We start from the raw sequence: 22012 nt of genomic DNA on the forward strand, positions 1-22012 counted from the left end.
GCAGCTCCCCCGACCCCGCCCGGGACAATATGTCCCCTTCTCCTCCCGGACCCCCTGGTGCAGGCCATTGTTTCCTTACATAGCTGTGGGGAAGGGGCTGCCTGCCTGCCTCAAGCCTCTCCCCACTCCAATCCACTCCCCACTCAGTTACGGAAATGAGCTTCCTAAAGGGCAGGTCTGAGCCGGCTCCCCTCCTTCATAAAGTCCAGCCTCCCATCCCCTCTAGAATCAATTAAATCCTTCAGTCAGTCAATAAACTGATTGTGGGCTCTGGAGTTAGATCTATGAATAAACATTTATTAAGTACCTACTGTGTGCCAAGCATTGTGCAAGAATCAGAAAAGCAAATACGGTTCCTGCCTTTGAGGATCCCCCAATCTAAGGGGCCCCTAAGGCCCGCTGTTACTCCTCCCCAGCTTTCTGGTCCCAATCCCCCAAGTACTGTTAGTCAGTGCCGCTGGTCTCCTGCTTTTGCCCGAATGAGACGCTTTCGTCTCCCAGCTCCAGGCATTGTCACGGGCTGTGCCCCCTGCCTGGGACGCCATCCCTCCTCATCCCGGCCTCCCTGCTTCAGTCCCAGTTCAAATTCCTTCAGGAAGCCTCTCCTGCTCCTGGTTATTGCAGGGCCTCCCCGCTGTATCCTGACAATGGCTTCTTGGAATCCATCTGTTCTGCATCGGCTCCCCCTTGGGACTGGAAGCTCCTTAAGGGCAGGCGCTGTCTTTCGTCTGTCTTTGTATAGCTAGCACTTAGCACGGTGTCTGGCACCTAGTGGGTCCTCAGTAAATGCTTGTTGGCTAATGAGACACAGAGAGAAAGAGGGTGTTGGTGGGAGGGAGGAAAGGAGAGACTAAGAAAACAGGAGTCAGAGGGAGAGGGGGGAGAGGAAAAAATGAGGGAAAGAGGAATAGAGAGATGGAGGAAGAAGTGGAAAAGAAAGGGGAGGAAGAGAGCAGGGGAGGGGGAAAGGGAAGGAAGGAGTGAGAGAAAGGAGAGACAGAAGGATCTGGGGTTTCGCCTGTGGGAACGCTCCCCCCTTTTGTCCCCTCAGAGCAGGGGGTCACGGAGAATTGGAGCGTTCTCCTGGGGCCTCTGAATTCTAACTGGCCCAGCAAGCACTGGAAGCAGAATTGACCTTTCTGCCCCATAGCTGCCCCTCTCTCCTCTGTAGCCACTATGACGAATGCACGGAGGGGCCGGGGAGTCCGCAGTCATTTCTCCGTGGCTGTGAGGGGGCCGTCCCCCCCATCTCTACCCCCGGCCCCCGAGGGCTGGGGAGCAGGAGAAGTAGCAGCATCTTCCCCAAAGCCAAGGGGTTTAAACCTCAAAGGAGGCCAACGGAAAAGCACTGGCCGGAACCTCATGACTTACTTTGTGCTGAGGGAGGAGGGCGGGAGGAGGAGGAGGGAGGAGGGCGGGAGGAAGGGGGGGGTCTTGTGGTGTCACAAGTTACTCCTGGAAGGATGTTGCAGGACGGCTGAGAGGAGACGGTTCCGGGAAACGGAAACTTAGAAAAGCAAATGACGAGATTATCTTGGAGAAGGCTTCTGGGACCCCACAGATGGACAGGCTCACTTGGAGCGGAGGAGGCCCGGGTTCGAATCGCGCCCAGCTGGAGTCCCGCTTTAACCCCCATTCATCCCGGAGGTTGGTCCCTCGGAGGACATTTAGACTTCTAAGAATAAATGGGGGGTTGTGGCTCCTAATACGACCAGAGTCGAGCCCCCGTCTGGTGTGCTTCCTATAGCAGTCGTCCAGGGGGTCCCGATTAGCTCTTACCCGGGAATATTTATTGGGACGGTCTCGCAGGGACGGAATTAGGGAAACGACCGCCCACCCTCCTCCTCAAAGCAAGAGGCACGTTGTCCCTCACACGCGAGTCCCGGGGAAGTTGTTTTAGAGGTAATGAGACAGATGGGGGAGGATCAGGGAGGGCCGAGGAATACGAATCCCGTCCACGGGAGTTCCCTCATCTTTGCTTTGGGTACAAGCGATGGATGAATCACTCCTAGTTGGTGGGGCCGTGGCTAGAGGACCGGGCCTAGAGCCAGGAAGGCCTGAGTTCAAATCTAGCTTCAGACATTTACTGAGCAAGTCACTTAACCTTGGTCTGCCTCAGTTTCCTCACCTGTAAAATGGGGATGATAATAGCTCCTAATGTGAGGATCAAATAAGAAAATATTTGTAAAAGCCTAGAGCACAGTCTCGAGCACATAGTAGGTACAACCTAATCCCCTCCCCACCTCTGACTTTGCATAGGTCACTCTCACCCCGAGCCTGTAACGCTTTGGTCACCTCCTCCGCTGCCACTAAAGTAATTTCCCTAAAACGCGGGTTCCTCCCACTCAGGAAAGTTCCGTGACTCCCTCTCCTCTCCAGGGCAGACATGAAACCGGTTGTTTAGCGTTGGAGGCCCCTCATCATCTCCCTCCTCTCTGCCAGTCTCCTGACAATCTCTTCGATCAAGGAAGGTGCCCCCTGCCTCCCGCGGACACTGGCGGCTCCCTGAGGTCTCACCCCTCGCGTCTCCTTTTGCTTTTCTGTTTCAGTTTCCTGAGAACTGTCTCTGCCACACCCTTCCCAGAAGCCACGCGAGGCCCTCCGGCCTCCCTCCCCGCCTCCCTCCGACCTCCCTCCCGGCCTCCCTCCCGGCCTCCCTCCGACCTCCCTCCCGGCCTCCCTCCCCGCCTCCCTCCGACCTCCCTCCCGGCCTCCCTCCCGGCCTCCCTCCCGGCCTCCCTCCGACCTCCCCCCCGGCCTCCCTCCGACCTCCCTCCGACCTCCCTCCGACCTCCCCCCCGGCCTCCCTCCCCCCCGCCTCCCTCCGACCTCCCTCCCGGCCTCCCTCCCGGCCTCCCTCCGACCTCCCTCCCGGCCTCCCTCCCCGCCTCCCTCCGACCTCCCTCCCGGCCTCCCTCCCGGCCTCCCTCCCGGCCTCCCTCCGACCTCCCTCCGACCTCCCTCCGACCTCCCTCCGGGCCTCCCTCCGACCTCCCTCCGACCTCCCCCCCGGCCTCCCTCCCGGCCTCCCTCCGACCTCCCTCCGGGCCTCCCCCCCGGCCTCCCTCCGACCTCCCTCCGGGCCTCCCTCCCCGCCTCCCTCCGACCTCCCTCCGACCTCCCTCCGGGCCTCCCCCCCGGCCTCCCTCCGACCTCCCTCCGACCTCCCCCCCGGCCTCCCTCCCGGCCTCCCTCCGACCTCCCTCCGGGCCTCCCCCCCGGCCTCCCTCCCTCCGACCTCCCTCCCGGCCTCCCTCCCGGCCTCCCTCCGACCTCCCTCCCGGCCTCCCTCCGACCTCCCTCCGGCCTCCCTCCCGGCCTCCCTCCCCGCCTCCCTCCGACCTCCCTCCCTCCCAGCCTCCCTCCCCTATCAGCCCCATGCTGCCCCTCCCCCGCCATGGGCTTTCTCTTCTCTTTCACCAAGAAAATGGAGGCCTCTGGCCTTGAATGTCTCTTCTTTCCCAGTTCTCAGGGCCCGTCAGGGGAGAGACCAGGCCCCCAGCCTGGAACCGAGAGGGGGAGCCGCCCCCCCCAAAAGCTTCGTTAGTGGGCGTGGCCGATGAAAGCCTGGGATCCCGGGAGGGGAGGGGAACATGCCGGGCGAGGGTCACCCCCTGAGAGGAGGGAGAGAGGAGCCCGAGCTGCGAGGGTCCGAGCTCGAGCCGGACTAAGCAGGGATCTGCGGGGGTCGCGGCTTTGGGGGCCGATTCCCCCCTGCCGCTGTTAGACACTGAGGAAACGCCGAGGGCCGTCACTGACACCAGGAACAGCAGGATGGGGCTCGGCCCGCCTGGAACGCCGGCCCTCAGGCTGCCCCCCCCCCGTCCTCCTGCCGGCGACAGCCGGAGCTCTAAGGAAGGGCAGCTGCCGAGCCAAGGACCCCACCAGGGAGCCCCTGGGGAGGCGGGAACAGCCGTGGGAAGCTGCCACCCCCTTTACAACCACTGCGCGGGACGCGCCCCCAAGAACTGTCCCCCCCGGCGCCCCGACACCGAGGAAGCGCTCTCTAAGCTGGAACACGCAATGCTGAAATTCAGCAGCTCCTCGGAGCCTAAATGGGAGGGAGGGAGGTGCTCTTATTATCCCCATTTTACAGATGAAGAAACTGAGGCAGGCAGCGATGAAATGTCCGTGGTCACACAGCCAGTGAGTTAAGTATTTGAAGCAGGATTTGAACTCATAAAGGGGATTCTTCCTGAATCCAGGCACAGTACTTGGAATACAGTAGGTGCTTAATAAATGTTTATTGCGTGATGTTACCGCCCCCATTATCACAATCCCAAGGCGCCCGCTACTCCTCTCCCCTCGCCTCCGCCCCTTCCCCGGAGATCCCCGAAGGGCGCAGGCGCTCCTCTGTCTGCACCGCCCCATTCCTTTGCCACGCCCCAGACCCGCCTCGGCTCCGATCCACCCATTCTAGGAGAGAGGCGGTTCCCAGGAGAGGTAGGGAGGGGCCTGGAGGCCTTCAGAGCGCAGGCTCGAACTGCCCGGAGCACCTCGCCGGCTACAAAAGGCCCAACGCGCAGGCGCAGCTCCGCCCCCGCTCCGCCCTGCGCTTCCGGCGTCCCAGCTGAGCCGTGACCCCTCCCGGGAGACCTAAGCATCCCGCCGGAGACCCAGAGGGAGGCGGAGGTGAGGGGAGACTTTCGGGAGGAGGGAAGCCCGGGAAGGGGGTTTCGGGGTGGGAAGAAGGATCTTGTGGGGGAGGAGAGGGCAGGGGCGGGAGTTGAACTTGCCAGAGGGGAGGGACGCTGACAGAAAGACTGGAGGTGGTCTGAAAAAGATCCGGGGGCATTGGAGGACCCCCGGCTCCGCGGGGGGCATTGGAGGACCCCCGGCTCCGCGGGCGTCAGCGGCGGGGTGGGAGCATCAGGGAAGAGCAGGAGCCCGCCGCTTTCCTCCCACTTTAAGCCCCTTCGGGACGTGGTGGCCAGCGCGGGTCCCGGAGAGCTCGGGATAGGAGTTGCCCGGGAGATAGCGAGAGGGAGGAAGCGGGGCTCCCGCCAGCTGGAAGGACTGCTGCCCCCAGAGGCAGCTCCAGGGGGCGGACCCCGGCTGGGGGTCAGGCGCCCGTGTGGACGGGAGCGCGGTCCCTGGCTGGGACGGACCCTTTGGGGCGGGCGCCCGGGCTCAGGTGGGCTGGGGGAGCCCCAGGTAAGGGGCGGGGGGGGCCGCTTCCGTGGGCGCTGCCTTGGGTTCCGAGGGCCACCTTTAAGAAGACCTGACCCAAGTGGGCTGGAGGAGGGGGCGGGGAAGGACAGCCCTGCTAGAGGGTCGCCCCTGGAGGGGGAGAGGGGGAGGGGCAGGGGAGGCGGTGGGTCAGTCTTGCCCTGTTTGTTTTTTGTTGGACTTTTTGTTTTTGAGGTAGGGTCGCACGGCTAGGAAGTGTTAAGTGTCTGAGGCTGGATTTGAACTCAGGACCTCCCGGCTTCAGGGCTGATTCCCTATTCACGGCGCTGCCCCAGCGCTTCAGGCTGGAAGTATTTTCCGGGCGGTTGTGGGAGAGAGCCTGGGTGGAACAGGACCGCAGGGTTTGTTGATTGGCAGAGACTCCTCCGCCTCTGCTTGGAGACCCCGGGGAGGGGAAGCCGCCATTTGTCCCAGCGGCCCATTGGATGGAGCCAGTGCCGTGGGGTCTTCCAGGACCAACTTCGTGTCTGCAGCTGTGCCCGGTGGGATGGGGCTGTCTGGGGGTTGGGGGGTCTTCAGGTGTGGGCTCCTCCAGCCCTTTCCAGGGGATTTTGTTCACGGGCCCCAGTCTGTGACCTCAGGGAGAGGGCTCGGGCCGAGCTTTAGGCAGCCGCCGGTTCCGCGGGCTCTCGGTTGGCTCCTGCTGGGGGGCGTCCGGCCGGAACCGGGGGCGAGCAGCTCCCTCTCTGGAGTGGCCGCCTGGCCCGGGAGCCCCTTTCCCTTGGTAGCGGTCTCACTCCCCGGTGCAGAGCGGGGGAAGTGGTAGGGGGCCTGTCTGTGGCCTCTTCCTGCCAGCCGCTCGCTCCCCCCTTTGGAGCCTCTTCCTCTTTTACCTGTGGTCGCCACGTGGCACGGATGCCCCAGACGTGGTCGCGGTGACCGGCCCGGAGTCGGCCCTGCAGGGCCCGATAGTGAGGAACGCCGGGGCTGGCAGCCCCTCCGGGCTTTATCTCGGCGGGACCTGGACGGGCTCAGAAGCCGACAGAGGGACGTTTCTTGTGACAAGAGGCTGCTCTCCGTGGCGGGGACAAGCGGGCGGGAGGGCGAGGGTAAGAGGGCGTAATGTCGTGCCCATGGCCTCGTCAGCCCGTGGAAACATGCCTGGGGACGCGGCCGGCTTCTAAAAATATCCCGACTCTTACTTAGAGGCGCGAAGGTTTTCCTCCTGTCAGACCTAAATTTATCCCTGCGGCTTCTTCCTCCTGATGCCGCCTCCCGAGCCAAGCGGGCGAGGAACCGGCTCCTTGACGTGGCAGCCCTTCCTTGCCAGGCAGTGAGGTACCAGGCCGGCGAGGATGTGCCCTAAAAATACCAAACCGTCGCTGCCGACCCGTCCCCTCTGGGTCAGAGAGCCTTCCGCTTCTTCCGCCAGCCGGGATTCTTGGGGACCAGGCTCTCCTCGGGGCCGTCCGGCCTTCCCCGGGCGCGTCTGTCGCTCCGAGACCCCGTTTGGGCTTTTCTTGGCAGAGGTCGCAGCGGTTCTCCACGTCCTCCTTCCGCTAGTTCATAGACAAGGGAACTGAGGCGGACTGGGGGAAGCGACCTGCGCAGGGTCACGCGGCGTAACCTCGGGTCTCTACCCATGGCTCTGTGCCGCCCTTCAGACGCTTGAGTCGGGGTCGCCCATCGAGCCCGGATTGTGAATCCCGAGGCATTCAGTCGGGAGCCGTTTGTGGCCTGGAGTTTCCGGAAGACTCCGTTCAGATTGTGAGGTGGGCGCCCTGAATGAGCGAAGGGGAGCAGAGGCCCCCGTTTTACGTCCCCCTTGCTGGGGGCTGCCCGCAGAAGGCTGCCGCCCTCGGGTCTGGTGTCCCTCTGGCTTGTGCCCTGAGCCGGGCACGAGGGACTCGAAGGCGTCGAGGAGCCAGGCGGAGTCGTCATCTTCTCCATTTTTCCCTGCATTAAGGGGGCCCGGCTCGGCGTTTCTCGCCGTCTGCCAGGGACTGCGGCTCCGTTATCGGCCGGCATTTGTCGAGCTTTCTGAGATGGTTTCTAGGCTTTGCTGCGATGCGCGGTTGCTTTATGTCAGCTCTGAGAGCCGGTGACCAGAGTCCAGAGCTTTTGCGACTGTAGTTGTAAAAACAAACTCAAACCAAGCGCAGAACCGGAGTCAGGGATTCTCGGGGCCACCTCGTCATCCCCGTGGGCTCTCCCTGCGGCAAGGCGGCCAGCCCACCTCCTTGGTCATCCCAAGGCCTGTGTGTCCCTCCTCGGGCCTCCTGCAGGATCCCCTCCCCTCCGCCCGCTGAGTTCCGCATTTCATGTCTTTCTGAAAAGCCAGAAACTTGCCTCTCGCATCTCCCGCCCTCCTCGCGCTTTGGTCAGCCCCCACTATTTCCTCTTTTCCTTCTGTCTCTGATGGAGAGAGGGCCCTTTACACTAGCCAACACGGGCTCCTCTGCCCCCTCCTCGCTGCCTCTCACAGCGTCCTCTGCCTCTGATCCAGTTTCCAGCCTCGGTTCCCTGCTCGCTCCCTCAGCGTCCCCTGAGCCCCCATCCTGGGCCTTGCCTCCATTTCTGAATGCCTCCCTTTTTTCCCTCCTTTTTGCTGAGTTCCGCATTTTGTGTTTTACTGAAAAGCCAGAAACTTGCCTCTCGCATCTCCCGCCCTCCTTGTGCTTTGGTCAGCCCCCACTATTTCCTCTTTTCCTTCTGTCTCTGATGGAGAGAGAGCCCTTTACACTAGCCAACACCGGCTCCTTTGCAGGAACTCTCCTCCCTTGCCCCCTCCTCGCTGCCTCTCAGAGCATCTTCTGCCTCTGATCCAGTTTCCAGCCTCAGTTCCCCGCTCACTCCCCCAGCGTCCCCTGAGCCTCCATCCTGGGCCTTGCCTCCATTTCTGAGCACCCCCCCTTCTCCCCCCTCTCCTGAGCCTTCCTTGAGGCAGTTCTCACCACTCACCCAGGCAGCCACATCCCTTGGTCTCTGCCCTCTTCAGCCCCGCCCCCACCATCCACCATCCCTTCTCCTCCTCTGGCCCTCCCTTCTCGGCCTCCTCTCCCCCTCCCCCACGGCTCTGTCCAAAGTCCTTTTCCCTTTTCTCTCCTATCTCCCGGCACTTCTCTAGCTCCCCCATTATGCAGACAACTCCCAGCCCTGGCCCTGGCTCCTCTTCCACCTCCTGTCCTCCAAGCCTTCCGGGACCCAGCTCCCCTGGGCCTCTCTGGGCCTTCGCTCCCTCCTCTGTCTCCAGAATCGTCCCCAATCCCACCTTCTGGGGGAGCCTCTTCCTAGACTTTTCCCCCTCCCCGGCTGGCTTCCCTCTGAACCGACCTCCATCCATCCATCATCTCTCTAGCGCTCCTCCCCTCTCTTTGTACACACAGGGGTTTGCACGTCTTCTCCCCTTTGGACCGTAAACTTCTTGAAGGCAGGGCCCGTGGTTTTGACTTTCTTTGTATCCCCAGCATTCAGCACAGTGCCTGGTACATAGTAAGCGCCTAATCGATGCTTGTGGGCTGATAGCTCGTCTTTCTCCTGAGCTGAAGTTCCTCATCAGTAACTGCTCACTGGACTTTGGGACTGGCCTCCTAGGCTTGTCCAGAACCCCACTCCTTGGCCCCAAACCCGCCCCTTTGGAACGCCCCTTAAGGCCTCTCTGGCTCCCCAGCGGGTCAGCAAGCCCTACCGGGGCCCCACTTCTCCCGGCCTCCGCGCTGGCTCCCTTCCGCTCCCCGGATGTCTCCCATGGCCTCTCCATCTGCCCTTCCCAGTCCCAGCTTTGCTCTCCCAGTTACCTTGTGTTCACTTTTGTTATATTATACAACAAAGATGTCGGACTTGGCTGCTTTCTCCAATAGGATGGCAGCTTCTTAAGAGCAGGGACTGTTTCATTCGGGGCACAGTGTCAAAGGGGATCAAAGAACTTTGTAGGTGCTTAATCACTCTCCTCTCTCTGTCTCTGTTTCTATGTGTGTCTGTGTGTGTGTGTGTGTGTGTGTGTGTGTGTGTGTGTGTGTGTCTGTCTCTCTCTGTCTTTGTGTCTCTGTGTGTCTCTCTGTCTCTGTCTCTCTCCCCTCCCCCTTACCTTTCTCTTGAATTTTGAGGATGACTTAGGATTAGATTTGAGGGCTGGCTGGGCTTGTTTTTCCTTCCATCATCCCTTTCCTGAGGTGCTGCTCAGCTCTGTGGAAGGTGTCCAGCTATAAAGAAGTTTGCTTTTTTAAGGGGGGGATGTGTGGAAGATACTTGGGGTTGACTTACTCAGAGTCACACAGCTAGCGGTCAGCTTTGAACTCGGGTCCTCCTGATTTCAAGGCTGCCCCTTTGCAGACATTTTTAAGTACCTCCCGAAGAACGAGCGTTGTGCTGGCCCGGAGGAGCCGTAAGACTTAGCTGTGACCCGACCCTGCCACCACAAACTACAGCACGGCTCTGAAGCTGGCCAGACCAGGATCCCGGGATGCGGGCATCAGAAAGGGGCTCTGGGAGCCTCCCTGTTTTTCCCCACTAGAGGGATCCGGGCAAACTTCCTGGAGGAGGTAGCATTGGCTTCTATAGGCTGGGGAGGGATTTGCTAAGCCGACAACATTCTGGGCAAAGGGGCTTGTTTGGGGGCTCATTGAGGCACTGTGGGGACAGATCCCGTGTGCAGAAGTACAGATAGTTCATAGGGATGCTCTTGTCCTATACTTGCTGCTGATTGGCTCGGCCCCGACCAGGGCTCGGCGTCCTGTCTGTAGGATCGGGGGTTGGACCCGCTGGAAGTGCCGGGGATCTGGGATCCAAGCTTGTGGCCGGGATCAGGAGGGGCCGCTCGGGCGGTGTGGGATGAGGGGGAGGAGAGCCCACGACTCCCGTGGCCCGGCAGGCTGCCACTTTCTGGCACCAGATAGAAAACAGAGGGGTTTGCGCTCTTCCCCTTTCCCGGGGTCCCTGCCTCTGGGAGGTGGGCTGTGGGCAGATTTCAGCACCCGGGCAGGTCAGTGGGTGGATGGATCTTCTTCCATTTCATGCAATTGAGGCAACTCATAAAAGCCCATTGGTGCTGCGGACAGCTCCCGTGCCCGGGGCTTTGTGGGTTCTTGACTGGGAGCTGCTCAGCTTTGATCAAGCCACTGGGCTCCCCCTTGCCAGGCCCCATGTCCTGCCGGGAAGAGCTCTGGGCAGAGAGCCAGAAGGATCTAGGTCAAGCTCTCCGACCTCCCTGAGACTCGTTTTGTCATCTGCAGAATGAGAACGATGAGAATACTTGCACCACCTTCTCACTGGGCTGTTTATTAAGTGCCTACTATGCGCCAGCACTGTGTGAGCCCTTAGGCGCCTGAAGTCCTCCAGAAGCGTGAGTTGGGTTGAGTCCCCAAGCTGGACCCTTTGATCTCCAGCTGTTGTCTGTCTTTTATTAGAAAACCAAGCTACTTATGGGCCTCTGGCTTCTCTCTTAGCTTCTGGTCTGGCTGCTTGGAGGATGTGACTAATGGAGGGATGACGTTAATTGTGGCCATCACTGTGTCAGGAGGCCGTCCTCGCTGCCGCCTCGGATTGGTCTGAGGACTCATCCCCCGTTCTTCTCGGCGTCACTTGTGAACACTTCTGGGGACTGGGTGGGCGTCTCAGGGGAAGAAAAGGCCTTTTTTCGAATTACCCGAACTCTGGCTCGGGGCACAATCATAGACTGTCCGCTGGGAGGGACTTCAGTGACTACAGGTCCAATCTCTTCCTGACAAAGAATCCCTATGTGTACGGCATTCTCCCTCCCCCAGCCCCAAGTTACCATCCAGCATCCAAAAGGGCCCTAGGGAGTAGTGGGGAGCAACCCTCTACCTTAGAGATAGCTCATTCCCCTCTGCCATAATTCTGATTGTTAGGCTATTTCTCCCTACATTAAATTGAGTGAACCTTGTGTATGTCTCCTTGTGCGGGTGGTTCTCGGTTGGAGAAAATGAGCTCTGCTGGATGTTTTTAGCCAGATCCCTCCATGATCTTGGAGCTGCTATTATCACTGGACTCCTGGAATCTTCTTAGGAAAGACCCTGGGAATGGAATGAGCCCAGAATGACCCAGAGCTGTCCCAGCCCTTGTTCCAACTAGCTCTGTGAACTTGAGCAGGCCTTCGTCCCCCATGTCTGAGCCTCAGTTTCCCCACCTGTGCAGTGTGAGAATTAGATTAGACTGCATTCTAAATAGTGATTCTATTTCTAAATTCTAAATAGTGATCATTAAATTCTCGGGAGCCACTGAGATCCTCAGGTGAAGTTGTACAGAGGGAGAAGGGAAGAGGGGCCGGGACGGAGCCCTGGGGGGCAGCTGCAGGTAGAGGGGTGACTTGGCGGATCCAGCAGAGGAGGCAGAGCCTGATGCACAGGAGCTGTGCCAGGCCGGCTGGCTGGGCTTGGTCCACTGGCCGGACGCTTTAGGTCCCTATGCTATGACTCCTCATCTCGGCCTCCCTGCCCCTTTTCCCTTTGAAAGTCACGTGCGTCACCCTCAGTCCTTGGCACTCTCTGCTTGAAACTTCACTCGGCGGCTCTCTCCAACGATGAGATGATTCAGACCAGTTCCAATGGTCTTGGGACGCAGAGAGCCGCCTGCCCCCGGAGGGAGGACCGTGGGCACTGAGGGTGGTTCACACCGTAGCGTTTTCACCTTTTTTGTTGTTTGCATTTTTTCTTTCCCATCTTTCCTGGTTTGATTTGATTTTTCTTGGGCTGCACAATAACTGTGTGCACTGTTAGATTTCACATATATTTCTACCATGTTTAACATATACTTGCCACCTGGGAGGGGCGTGGGGGGAGGAAAATTGGAACACAAGGATTTGCAAGGGCTAATGTTGAAAAATTGTCCACGTGTAGGTTTTGAAAAATAAAAAGCTTTAAAAAAAAAAAAGAGACTCCATTCGGCAGCTTCACTCCTGGGACCTGAGCAGGGCCCAAAGTAGAAGCCGCCTAGAGATCTGGGCAGCTGTGGGGCAGCGGTCGGAGCTGGGAACAGCCCTGCCCTCGACACTCACTAGCCGTGTGGCTGCGCGCCTCTCTGAGCTGCAGGGCGGGCGTAGAGCTGCACTGAGGGAGGGAGTCCCGTCCCCCTGAAGTCACAGGCTTTGTCAGAAAACCCGGCCGGAGCTGTGACTCATTCTCGGTGCTCCCTGCAGCTGCTAGAAGTGGGAAGGAGCGGGAGCCCACGGGCATCGGGGAGAGGGAGGTGCAGACCCCTGCCAGATAACTAAAGGGACTTCCTGTTCGAGTGAGAAGGGGAGAGACACGGCGAGGGCTTTTCATGGTCGAAGGAAAGGCCAAAGTGTCCTGGGAGCCGAGGAAGCCGAGCGGGCGGAGAGGAGCCTCTTTCAGAACAGGGGCCCAGAAGTGACTCGGGCCAGCCCCGCTCCTCCGGGGGCCGGGGACCCCAGCGCGCGCTTTCTCTCGGTCCCTCCTAGATGCCGCATGAGGGGAGGTTCCGGCCCGATGGGACCTGAATGTTCACTGCCCTTTTCAGGTGAATTACAAGGACCCATGAAAGCCCCCCCAGAGCCACAGAAGAACGGGACGGCCCTGCCAGGCGCGAGGTCGGCGGAGAAACGGATTTGCTCGCTCCCCGTCTTCGCCTAACGGAGAGAAAGTCCGGGTAAGGGGGTGAGGCGCTCCTCGGGGGCTTAAAGGGAGCGGAGCTTGTTCCGGCCCCAGTGCGGTGGGGGGCAGGAGGCTTGGGGCTCCCACCCACTAGGAAGGCTCGGCTTACCCAGGAGACAGCCGAGAGCCGCACGCTCATTCTCTGTGTCCTTCCTCATGGGGACCTGCAGGGGGTCCCAGCGATGTTCCCCAGGGGCTCCCCGTCTCCTCCCTCGGCCCCTGCGTGGCTGCGGCCAGAGCCCTTCGGCCCCCGTTAGCTGCTGTGCAGCCCTCTGAGGATGCTCTTGTTGAGCTGGCAGACCAGGCCCTGGGCTCCTTCCCATCGCGGGCAGCGCCTGCAGCCAGAAGCGTCCCCTCGGATCCTTCCAGCCCCGTCCCCGAGGAAACTGCTTGAGAAAGAGACTCAGGGTCAGGCCCGGCACTGATCGGCTCGGCTCCCGATTCCGTCCCTCCTTTCTTCTGAACCTCAGCTCTCTCTTCTGTAAAATGGGCTGGTGCTCCCTGCCTCCCATTGTTTCCCCGTCGCCAGGTGCGCCTGGGCCTGCCAGCACGAAGCTCTTTCTTCCCCGAAAGCTCCGGACCACTTGTACTCGTCCCTCCCCGTAAGGCTTTCTGTGCTTAAGGCTGATTCCAGGGGTGGACGTCAGTATTCCGACTCTGTCCCTCGGGCCCAGGTTCATTGGTCAGTCTCCTGATGAGCCCAGCTCCATCCTGCGAGTGCGAATCTTCCTGAAGTTGGGAGGAGGGCGCTCCCCTCACCTGCCCCTCACCTCCCCCTCCTGCCCCTCGCCTCCCCCTCACCTACCCCTCACCTGCCCCTCGCCTCCCCCTCACCTGCCCCTCACCTGCCCCTCGCCTCCCCCTCACCTACCCCTCACCTGCCCCTCGCCTCCCCCTCGCCTCCCCCTCACCTGCCCCTCACCTCCCCCTCACCTCCCCCTCACCTGCCCCTCACCTGCCCCTTCCCCTCCCCCTCCTTCCCCTCTCTTTCCCCTCCCCCTCACCTGCCCCTCACCTCCCCCTCGCCTCCCCCTCACCTGCCCCTCGCCTCCCCCTCGCCTCCCCCTCACCTCCCCCTCACCTCCCCCTCACCTCCCCCTCACCTCCCCCTCCTCCTCCTCTTCCTTCTCCTCCCCTTCCTCTCCCCCCTCCCCCTCCTCAGCTGCAGCCCTTGGCACCGCCCATCTGCTCCCTGCTGCTCTCACTCAGTCTCCCTCTCGCCTTTCTCCTGGTTCTCGTAGCTCTGTGAAGGCCCCTCATCCCCAGGGCCGGGCTCCCCTCCTGCTGGGCCTCCGCCCTCGATCCCGCCCCTCGGGCCGATCTGCTCTGGGTTCTGGGGTGGCCCCCGGGCTCTCCTGCGGCTGCTGTTGGAGGCTGGGAGCTGGATTTTGCCCCAGAGCCCTCTCGGTGTGGAGGCTCCACGTCCTGCCCGCCCCCAGGCCCGTTCTCTGTCTGCCTCTTGCCCCGGTCTCCTGACCTTGTCACCCCCTTGATGGGGGCCCCGGGCCCGGCCCCTGGACTGTTGCAGTCCGGCCTCCACTGAGCTGCCCGGGCCCTCTTCTTGGCCACGGCACTGGTGCCCCCCGGGCCTGGAGAGCCCGCTGCGGCCTTCGGGGCCCTCACTGCCCACTTCCTGGCCTCCTTCACGGGTCCAGGCCCCCCCCCCCCGCCCCTGAGGGGCCTGCCCGTCTCCGGCTCGGGGCGTTTCCCCTTGGCCGTGCCCCTGCCCCGAGTGCCCGCTGCCCTCCTCCTGCAGGAAGCCTTTCCTGGGGCCCCTCAGTGTCCGGTCACAGGAGCCGCAGGGCTCCCGACTGGAGCGCATTCGCACACTGGCCCGCCGGTTCTCGTCCCCATCGGGCTGCGAGCCCCCTGAGGCTGGGACAGCTTTTACCTTCCTTTGTATCCCCAAGGCTCAGCTCGGTGCCCGGCACACAGCTGGTGCTTAATTAGTGCTTATTGGCTGCCTCACAGAACTGGCGAGAAAGAAGAGCTGTGAGAAGCTCCCCCTCCCCGCAGACTGTCAGCGGGTGCAGCAGGGGGCCGATTCCCCCCCCTTATCTTTCTTTTCCTGCCTCTAGAACCCCCCTCCCCACCACCCCTGCCCCCTGCTTTTGGGCCTGGCTTCCCCGGACCACCTTTCTCTCCCTGGGCCCACCCCACTCTCGTGTAGCCGGGGCCCGTGGGCTGTCTCCCTGCTGGAATGGGCGGCGCCTGCCCGCTACTCCCGGCTGAGCCTCCATCCCTCCCAGGCGCCGTCATCGGGTCCCCTCGGCTGCAGCGGGCGCTTCCCCGCCGAGCTGTTCTAGGGTTGGGGAGAACTTCTGGGCCCCGGGGCTGCTCCGGGCAGGGGGTGAGCCCAGAGACTCCCAGCGTCCCCCCAGCTCTGAGACAAACAGGGACAGCCCCGGGCTGGCGGAGTGTGTGTCTGTGTGTGTCTGTGTGTCAGTGTGTGTGTGTGTGTGTGTGTGTGAGTGTGTGTGTGTGTGTCTGTGTGTGTGTGAGTGAGTGTGTGTCTGTGAGTGTGTGGGTGTGTGTCTGTGTGTGTGTCTGTGTGTGTGTGTCTGTGTGTGTGTCTGTGTGTGTGTGTCTGTGTGTGTGTCTGTGTGTGTGTGTCTGTGACTGTGTATGTCTGTGTGTGTGTGTCTGTGTGTGTGTCTGTGTGTGTGTCTGTGTGTGTGTGTGTGTCAGTGTGTGTGTGTCTGTGACTGTGTATGTCTGTGTGTGTGTGAGTGTGTCAGTGTGTGTGAGTGTGTCAGTGTGTGTGTATGTCAGTGTGTGTGTCTGTGTGTGTCTGTGTGTGTGTGTGTGTGTGTCTGTGTGTGTCTGTGTGTGTGTGTGTGTGTGTGTCTGTGAGTGTGTGTCTGTGAGTGTGTGTGTCAGTGTGTGTGTGTCTGTGTGTGTGTCTGTGTGTGTGTCTGTGTGTGTGTCTGTGTGTGTGTCTGTGTGTGTGTCTGTGTGTGTGTCAGTGTGTGTGTCTGTGTGTGTGTCTGTGTGTGTGTGTCTGTGAGTGTGTCTGTGTGTGTGTGTGTGTGAGAGTGTGTGTGTGTGTGTATCTGTGTGTGTATGTGTCTGTGTCTGTGTGTGTGTCTGTGTGTGTGTCAGTGTGTGTGTGTGAGTGTGTGTGTGAGAGTGTGTGTGTCAGAGAGGAGGCAGACGCTCAGACCCTCAGCAGGTCCTCAGTGACCTTCGCCCCGTGGGCAGGCTGGCAGCTGCTGCTCCCGTCCTGTGGCCCCCGGTATCAGGCCGTCCTTCCCCTCCTCCGTCAGAGGGGCTGAGGGACCCCGGGTCTCCGGCTCCGTGGCAGGTCCTCGGCCCCCTGCAGAGCCCATCCTGGGTGCAGATGGAGGCAGAAGCTGCCGCTGCTGTGCTGAGAACAAGACCGAGGGGCCCCAGACTTTCCTCGTCCCTGACCCCCGAGCCCAGTCACCCCACCTTACAAGGGACCCTCAGGAGGCCCCCCTGGCCGCGCCCCCGCTCCGTGTCAGCCGTGGCTGGGACACCCTGGGCAGGGATTGGGGAGCCCCGAGGGCAGGGACTTTCTCCTCCAGGCCTTGCAGATGATTGGCATGAGATAAGTGCCGGAGAAGGAAGGGATCGGGGAAGCGGGGCACGCTCCCGGAGCTTTCCCAGACGCGGACGTTCCCGGGGGCTCCCGCGCTGGAGCGGCTGTTCCGTGCAGCTGGTTGCCGAGGTCGCGGGTCTGGCCGTGAGGTGGATAATGGAGCCTGAGCTGTACTTGGGCCCGACTTTGCCCTCTGGACCCTCACCCAGATTGAGCCGCAGGCACTTGACTGCTGCGCGTCCAGACCCGAGCACGGGGGGATTTCCCAGCGCCACATTCGGGCCGTCTTTCCCGAATAGCCGTTCTGCGCCATGCCCGGGGACAGTCCGCACAAGCGCCGGCGGGCATCAATCTTCCCGGGCAGCTGCCATTTCCTTGATAGTTTTCAGCGGGGGCCCGTAGAGAAGGGCCGCGGACCTCGCCTCTGGTCGGCGCACGGGCAGGGGCCGCTCGCCGGCTTCCATTGTAAAGGCCCAGAGAAAAAAACGAAGCCGCTGTTTATGGAAGGTCGGTCCCGGAGACGGCCTTCTCTCCCCGCCCCATCAGTGCGCCGGGGCCGTTATTTCCGAAGGACGCAGAGCTTTCATTGCCCAGGTGGGGATTTGGACAAAGAGACTTCAAGAAATCTTATTATTTCCAACTGCAGGCAAAGAGTGTTAAGCCTCCATTCTGGATCAGTGCGGGCTACGGTCTGCGGGTCATTTATCTTTAACCAGGCCCTCGCTGTGGAGTCTTAGAGCAGCCCCGTGATTGGCTCCTGGTGCTGGCGTTTATTTATTTCCCTCTCTCTACCTCTCCGACTCATTCCTGCTTTCTTGATCGCTCCCACTTTGGGCTCAGAGTCACTTTGTCCTGATCTATGTCTCTGTCTCTGGTGTCTGTCTCTCTATCTGTCTCATCTCTAGTCTCTGTCTCTCTGTCTCTGGTGTCTGTTTCTTTATCCCTGTCTCTGTCTCTGGTGTCTGTCTCTGTCTCTCTGTCTCTTTATCTTTGTCTCTCTGTCTCTGGTGTCTGTTTCTGTCTGTCTCTGGTGTCTGTCTCTTTATCTCTGTCTCTGGTATCTGTCTCTGTCTCTCTGTCTCTCTGTCTCTGATGTCTGTTTCTATCTCTCTGTCTCTGGTATCTGTCTCTTTATCTCTGTCTCTGTCTCTGGTGTCTGTCTCTGTCTCTCTGTCTCTGATGTCTGTTTCTATCTCTCTGTCTCTGGTGTCTGTCTCTTTATCCCTGTCTCTGTCTCTGGTATCTGTCTCTGTCTCTCTGTCTCTCTGTCTCTGATGTCTGTTTCTATCTCTCTGTCTCTGGTATCTGTCTCTTTATCCCTGTCTCTGTCTCTGGTATCTGTCTCTGTCTCTCTGTCTCTCTGTCTCTGATGTCTGTTTCTATCTCTCTGTCTCTGGTGTCTGTCTCTTTATCCCTGTCTCTGTCTCTGGTATCTGTCTCTGTCTCTCTGTCTCTCTGTCTCTGATGTCTGTTTCTATCTCTCTGTCTCTGGTATCTGTCTCTTTATCCCTGTCTCTGTCTCTGGTGTCTGTCTCTGTCTCTCTGTCTCTGATGTCTGTTTCTATCTCTCTGTCTCTGGTGTCTGTCTCTTTATCCCTGTCTCTGTCTCTAGTGTCTGTGTCTGTCTCTGTCTCTCTGTCTCTTTATCTTTGTCTCTATCTCTGGTGTCTGTCTCTTTATCTCTCTCTGTCTCTGTCTCTGTGTCTGTCTCTGTCTCTCTGTCTCTTTATCTTTGTCTCTCTGTCTCTGGTGTCTATTTCTGTCTCTCTGTCTCTTTATCTCTGCCTCTGCCTCTCTGTCTCTCCACAAAAAAGAGAGTCTCCAGGTGCTTTTCTGAGCAGGGACAGTAATGACTTGGAGCACTCAGGGGCCTGAGCTAGGCCTTGTTCTCTGGGTGTGCTAGCTCCCCACTCCCTTCCCTCCCCCTCCTTCCCCCCGTCCCCCTCCCCCTCCCCAGTGAAAGGACTTGAGCTATAAGCTGAGCTTGCTCTATGCTGTGACCAAGAGAAGGGGGTGCGGGGGCGTCGTATTTCCCCTCCACATTCCTTATGGGAAAGATTTATTCCTAAATAATTCGCCTGCGCCTGCCTATCCTGGATCCCGGTTACTTTTGCATTTTCCTATAAGATCATAGGATTTAGGGCTGAAGGAAATGCAGGGAGTCCAGTCTGCCCCATGTTTTATCTGTCATAGACTTACCAAACCCCATCTGTCCCCCAACAGCCTTGAAGAGGGAGGGAGGGCGAGATCATTCTGCAGACCAGGAGACCGAGGCAAACTCTGCCCGTGGCAGTGGGCGAGCCCGGAGCGGGGCCTGGGCCCTCCCGCCGCCCCTCAGGCTCCTCTTTCCAGATCCCGGGCGGAGCCCCTCCTTCTCTGCCGCCTCGGGTGCTGGTGAGGGAGGCGGCCGCTCTGGCCCCGGCTGGGGCTCCGGCTGAGCCCCCTCCCCAGCTTTCTGTAATCCCGCTCCATCCTTTTCCGTTAACGATCTTCCCCATGGCTTTGCCTTTCATTTTGTCTTCGGGGCAGAGCGGACTGATAGCCTCGCGGCTGTTTCTGGGGCAGCTTCCCTGGGCGCTCCCTGGCTTCCCTTCTCAGGGCCGCAGCCCCCTGACCTGGTTCCCCTTCCCCCTCTCCCTCCTAGACATGGGCAGCAGCCAGCCCCTTCCCATCTCCGAAAGCGGCGCCAGGAAAAAGAAGAAGCGGAAGGCCCGAGCCCCGGACTCCCTGCCCGAAAGGTTTGAAGGTCAGTCGTGTACGCTTGTCTCTGAGCCTGGATGTAGCGTCGCCCCCAGTCGTTCCCGGGCCGTGGCGACCACCAGGAAGGGCCGGTGCTGCCCAAGCTCCTGGTCCGCCCTCCCCCGAGACAGGCCGGCCCCACAAGGGGTCATCCCCGCGGGGCCCAGCGGAACCGGTCTGATCCATCCGGCCCTTAGAGACGGGATGTTTGGGGGAGGGCTGAGCCCAGAGAGGTTGCCATGGTAACAGCAGTCGGTGAACAGTCAGACCGAGTTCCAGTCTCAGCTCTGACACTGTACATCTAGGGCCTGGTCACTGTCGCTCTCTGCCTCAGTTTCCCCCTTGGGGGATATCGACACTGGCACAGTTCCTTCATGGCCGTCTTCCTTGACTTCAGGCCTCGTGTCTTGTTCCCTGCGGTGGTCCTGATAGGGCTGGGGGGGAGGAGTTAGCAGGAGGACATGAAGAAGTGGAGCCGGCTGGTTACGGGCCCGCGAGCTGGCACACGCTTGCCCACAGTCCCACAGTTCAGGGCGGAGCTGGGACTCGAAGCCTGGACTCCAAGGCTTGTGTGCCCTCCACGTCACCACTTCCGCCTCAGCTCTTCCCTGGAGCCTTTCCATGTGCTCAGCGATGCTCCCGGGCCACGACGCCCCCTCCCTGAGGGCACCGGGTCTCCTCCGCGTGGTGGCCACAGGGACCCTCCGATGGGCGATTCCGGGGAGAGTGCGTCCAGCCCCGGCCCTGGGGCTGCTTCCCCATCCGCGAGCCCCTGGCCATCGTGCTGGCCGTGCACGGTCTCCCCCAGGAGAAGCTGAGTCCCGGGAGGGCTTGTCTTGGGGCATAGCAGGGAGGCACTTGATAAACAGCTTTTCATCCCTTCCTTCTGCACCGTAGCCTTTCGTTCCATTCTTGCATGGCCCTCGGCTGGAGCTAGCAGGACCTCAGTTTGAGTCCTGCCTAAGAGTCTGGCTGGTCATTTATTGGACTCTGAGTCTCAATTTCCCTGTTTGTAAACTGAAGATAATAGTATCTCTCTTACTGCCTGAGGATCCAGCCAGATAAAGGATAAAATGCTTCAATAAACCTAAACACTTGAGAAGTGCAGGCTGTGGGAACCACAAGAATAAACAGTTAAGCAAAACCCGCCCACCCGGGAGCCACTTCAGACGGGCCCAGCCCACATTTGCCTGTCCCTTGCTCCTTAGAAGGGAGGAAGTGGGTTTCCTTTTTTTTTTTTCTAAGTACACGCAAAGATAGTTTTCAATGTATCCTTGCAAAACCTTGTGTTCCACAATTTCTCTCTCCCTCCCTCTGATCCACACTCAGGCCCCATGATCCTCTCTGGAGGCGGACGGCTCTTTCCCTCCCAAGTCTATTGGAATTGCCCTCAATCACCTCCTTGTTAAAAAGAGCCACGTCCATTGCAGCCGATCCTCACGTAATCTTGCTCTTACTCTTGGCTCTGCTCAGAAGTGAGTTTCTTTATCCTAGGCCGAAGGGCTGGGCCCTCTTTTTGGCGGTGAGGACTCTTCCAGCAGCGGCTGGCTAGCCCATTGGCTGAGCCCTATCACTAGGGGGCTTGAATTAGCCCGATGACCTCTGCCGGCCCCTCCAACCTCAAGTTCTGTGAACTCCGGGGCAGCTCCCCCGGTCCCAGGCCTGACCTGGCCTCCTGTTATGATCAGTGGCCCGGGTAAGGTGTAGCTGTCGGGCTCGTTGAGTTTAGATGCCCCAATACTGGGAAGGAAAGTCTCCACGCTGGACGGTCAAGTGGGGCTTCCAAAAGAACACGGGGCTCAATTGAATAAGATGAATTCTAATAGTGGTGACTTAAGGTTTTTATGGGTCCAAAAAACAACTTCTTAAGTTTAAGATGCAGGAGAAATGATGAGAGAGAAAAATCTTGGGGCTCTCACAGTCAGTAGTGTGCTAGGATGGTGACTTTGGGGTCCTAGAGAACCCCGGTGTCCAGGATGAGGCAGAAGGCTGATCCTCCATCCTGAGTGGACCACAGCCCTTTGGACATAATACTGAGATCCTGGACATGCTCAGAGGAGTCACAGCCAGGGGCACCGGCAGCCAAGAAACGGCTTAGGTGGTATCATGTTTATAGTTGCTGAAGGAAACGGCTGGGAAAGGATAGATTTAGGTGGCATGGGATCACAGCCTGATCCCAGGAGAAGCATCGGAGATGGTCCAGGGAGAAGAAGGCTGGTCAGTAATTTGGGGTTCATGTTGCAGCTCTTTCATTTGCTCCCTGGGTCACCTCAGGCACGTAACACCTTCGGGCCTCACTTTCCCCATCTTAAAAATGAGCCACGGTAGACTGGACTAATAGGTCCCTTTGACTTGCTGTGTTTGGCCCCAGAACTGAAGCAGGAACATAGAAGGGAAGCCCCAAAGAGACGGATTGGGGTCAGGGGACGCTCCCCCCAAGTGATGAGAACTGTCCCTGGGAGGGGGCGATGAGCTCTCTGGAGGCTCCTCGTATGGAGTTCAGTTATCGGCTGGATCAAATGACGTTCAGGTCCCTTCCAACTCAGAAGTTGAGTGATTTTGTCTTTTCCGACCAGAAGATCCTCAGTTACTTGGGGAGAAAGGACTGGGATGACCCATTGTCTCAGTTTTATAAATGGGGAGACTGAGGCTCAGGCAGGAGACGTGGCCGTCCGCAGTTGCACAGCAGCTGGTGCAGGATCGGGACTGAAATCCCAGATGGTCTCCCTCCCCGACACTCACTGCCTCCTTCTTCGGCAGGGAGCACGCTCCCAGCAGGTGCTTCTTCGGGGCATCGGGAGAACGTGAAAGCCATCCTGGGGGTGGGGTCGCGGAGAGGCACAGGTAGTGAGGTCCCCGTCCCTCCTCCTGAAGGCAAGGCTCTTGCTGGAGGTGTTTTGCAGTATATTCTAGAAGCCTTCTGAGGTCACTTCCTGCTCGGAGGGCTGGAGAT

General features: G+C 59.7%; 1 protein-coding gene and 1 long non-coding RNA gene across 4 annotated transcripts in view; one reads left to right on the top strand and one right to left on the bottom strand.

Moving 5' to 3' along the window:
• Nucleotides 1–276: 276 nt before the first annotated feature.
• Nucleotides 277–3140, bottom strand: LOC127563375 (uncharacterized). Its single transcript, XR_007953952.1, has 3 exons — nt 2830–3140; nt 2271–2746; nt 277–797 (listed from the first exon to the last, which is right to left on the bottom strand). It is a non-coding gene; the product is annotated as an uncharacterized LOC127563375 (long non-coding RNA).
• Nucleotides 3141–3825: 685 nt separating this feature from the next.
• MKNK1 (MAPK interacting serine/threonine kinase 1) overlaps nt 3826–22012 on the top strand; it is a 43506-nt gene continuing 25319 nt past the window's right edge. The window contains exons 1-3 of one of the 3 annotated variants that reach the window (XM_051999802.1): nt 3826–4632; nt 12625–12753; nt 18965–19066. In XM_051999802.1, the coding sequence (XP_051855762.1) occupies nt 18967–19066 (100 nt within the window). In that variant the 5' untranslated portion in view covers nt 3826–4632; nt 12625–12753; nt 18965–18966. Of the gene's footprint in view, nt 4633–12605; nt 12754–18964; nt 19067–22012 lie in introns of those variants that run through there. The other 2 variants (XM_051999800.1, XM_051999801.1) reach the window with 2 other exon arrangements.

The sequence above is a fragment of the Antechinus flavipes genome, chromosome 4 (genome assembly GCF_016432865.1).
Source record: "Antechinus flavipes isolate AdamAnt ecotype Samford, QLD, Australia chromosome 4, AdamAnt_v2, whole genome shotgun sequence".
Taxonomy (NCBI): Eukaryota; Metazoa; Chordata; class Mammalia; order Dasyuromorphia; family Dasyuridae; genus Antechinus; species Antechinus flavipes.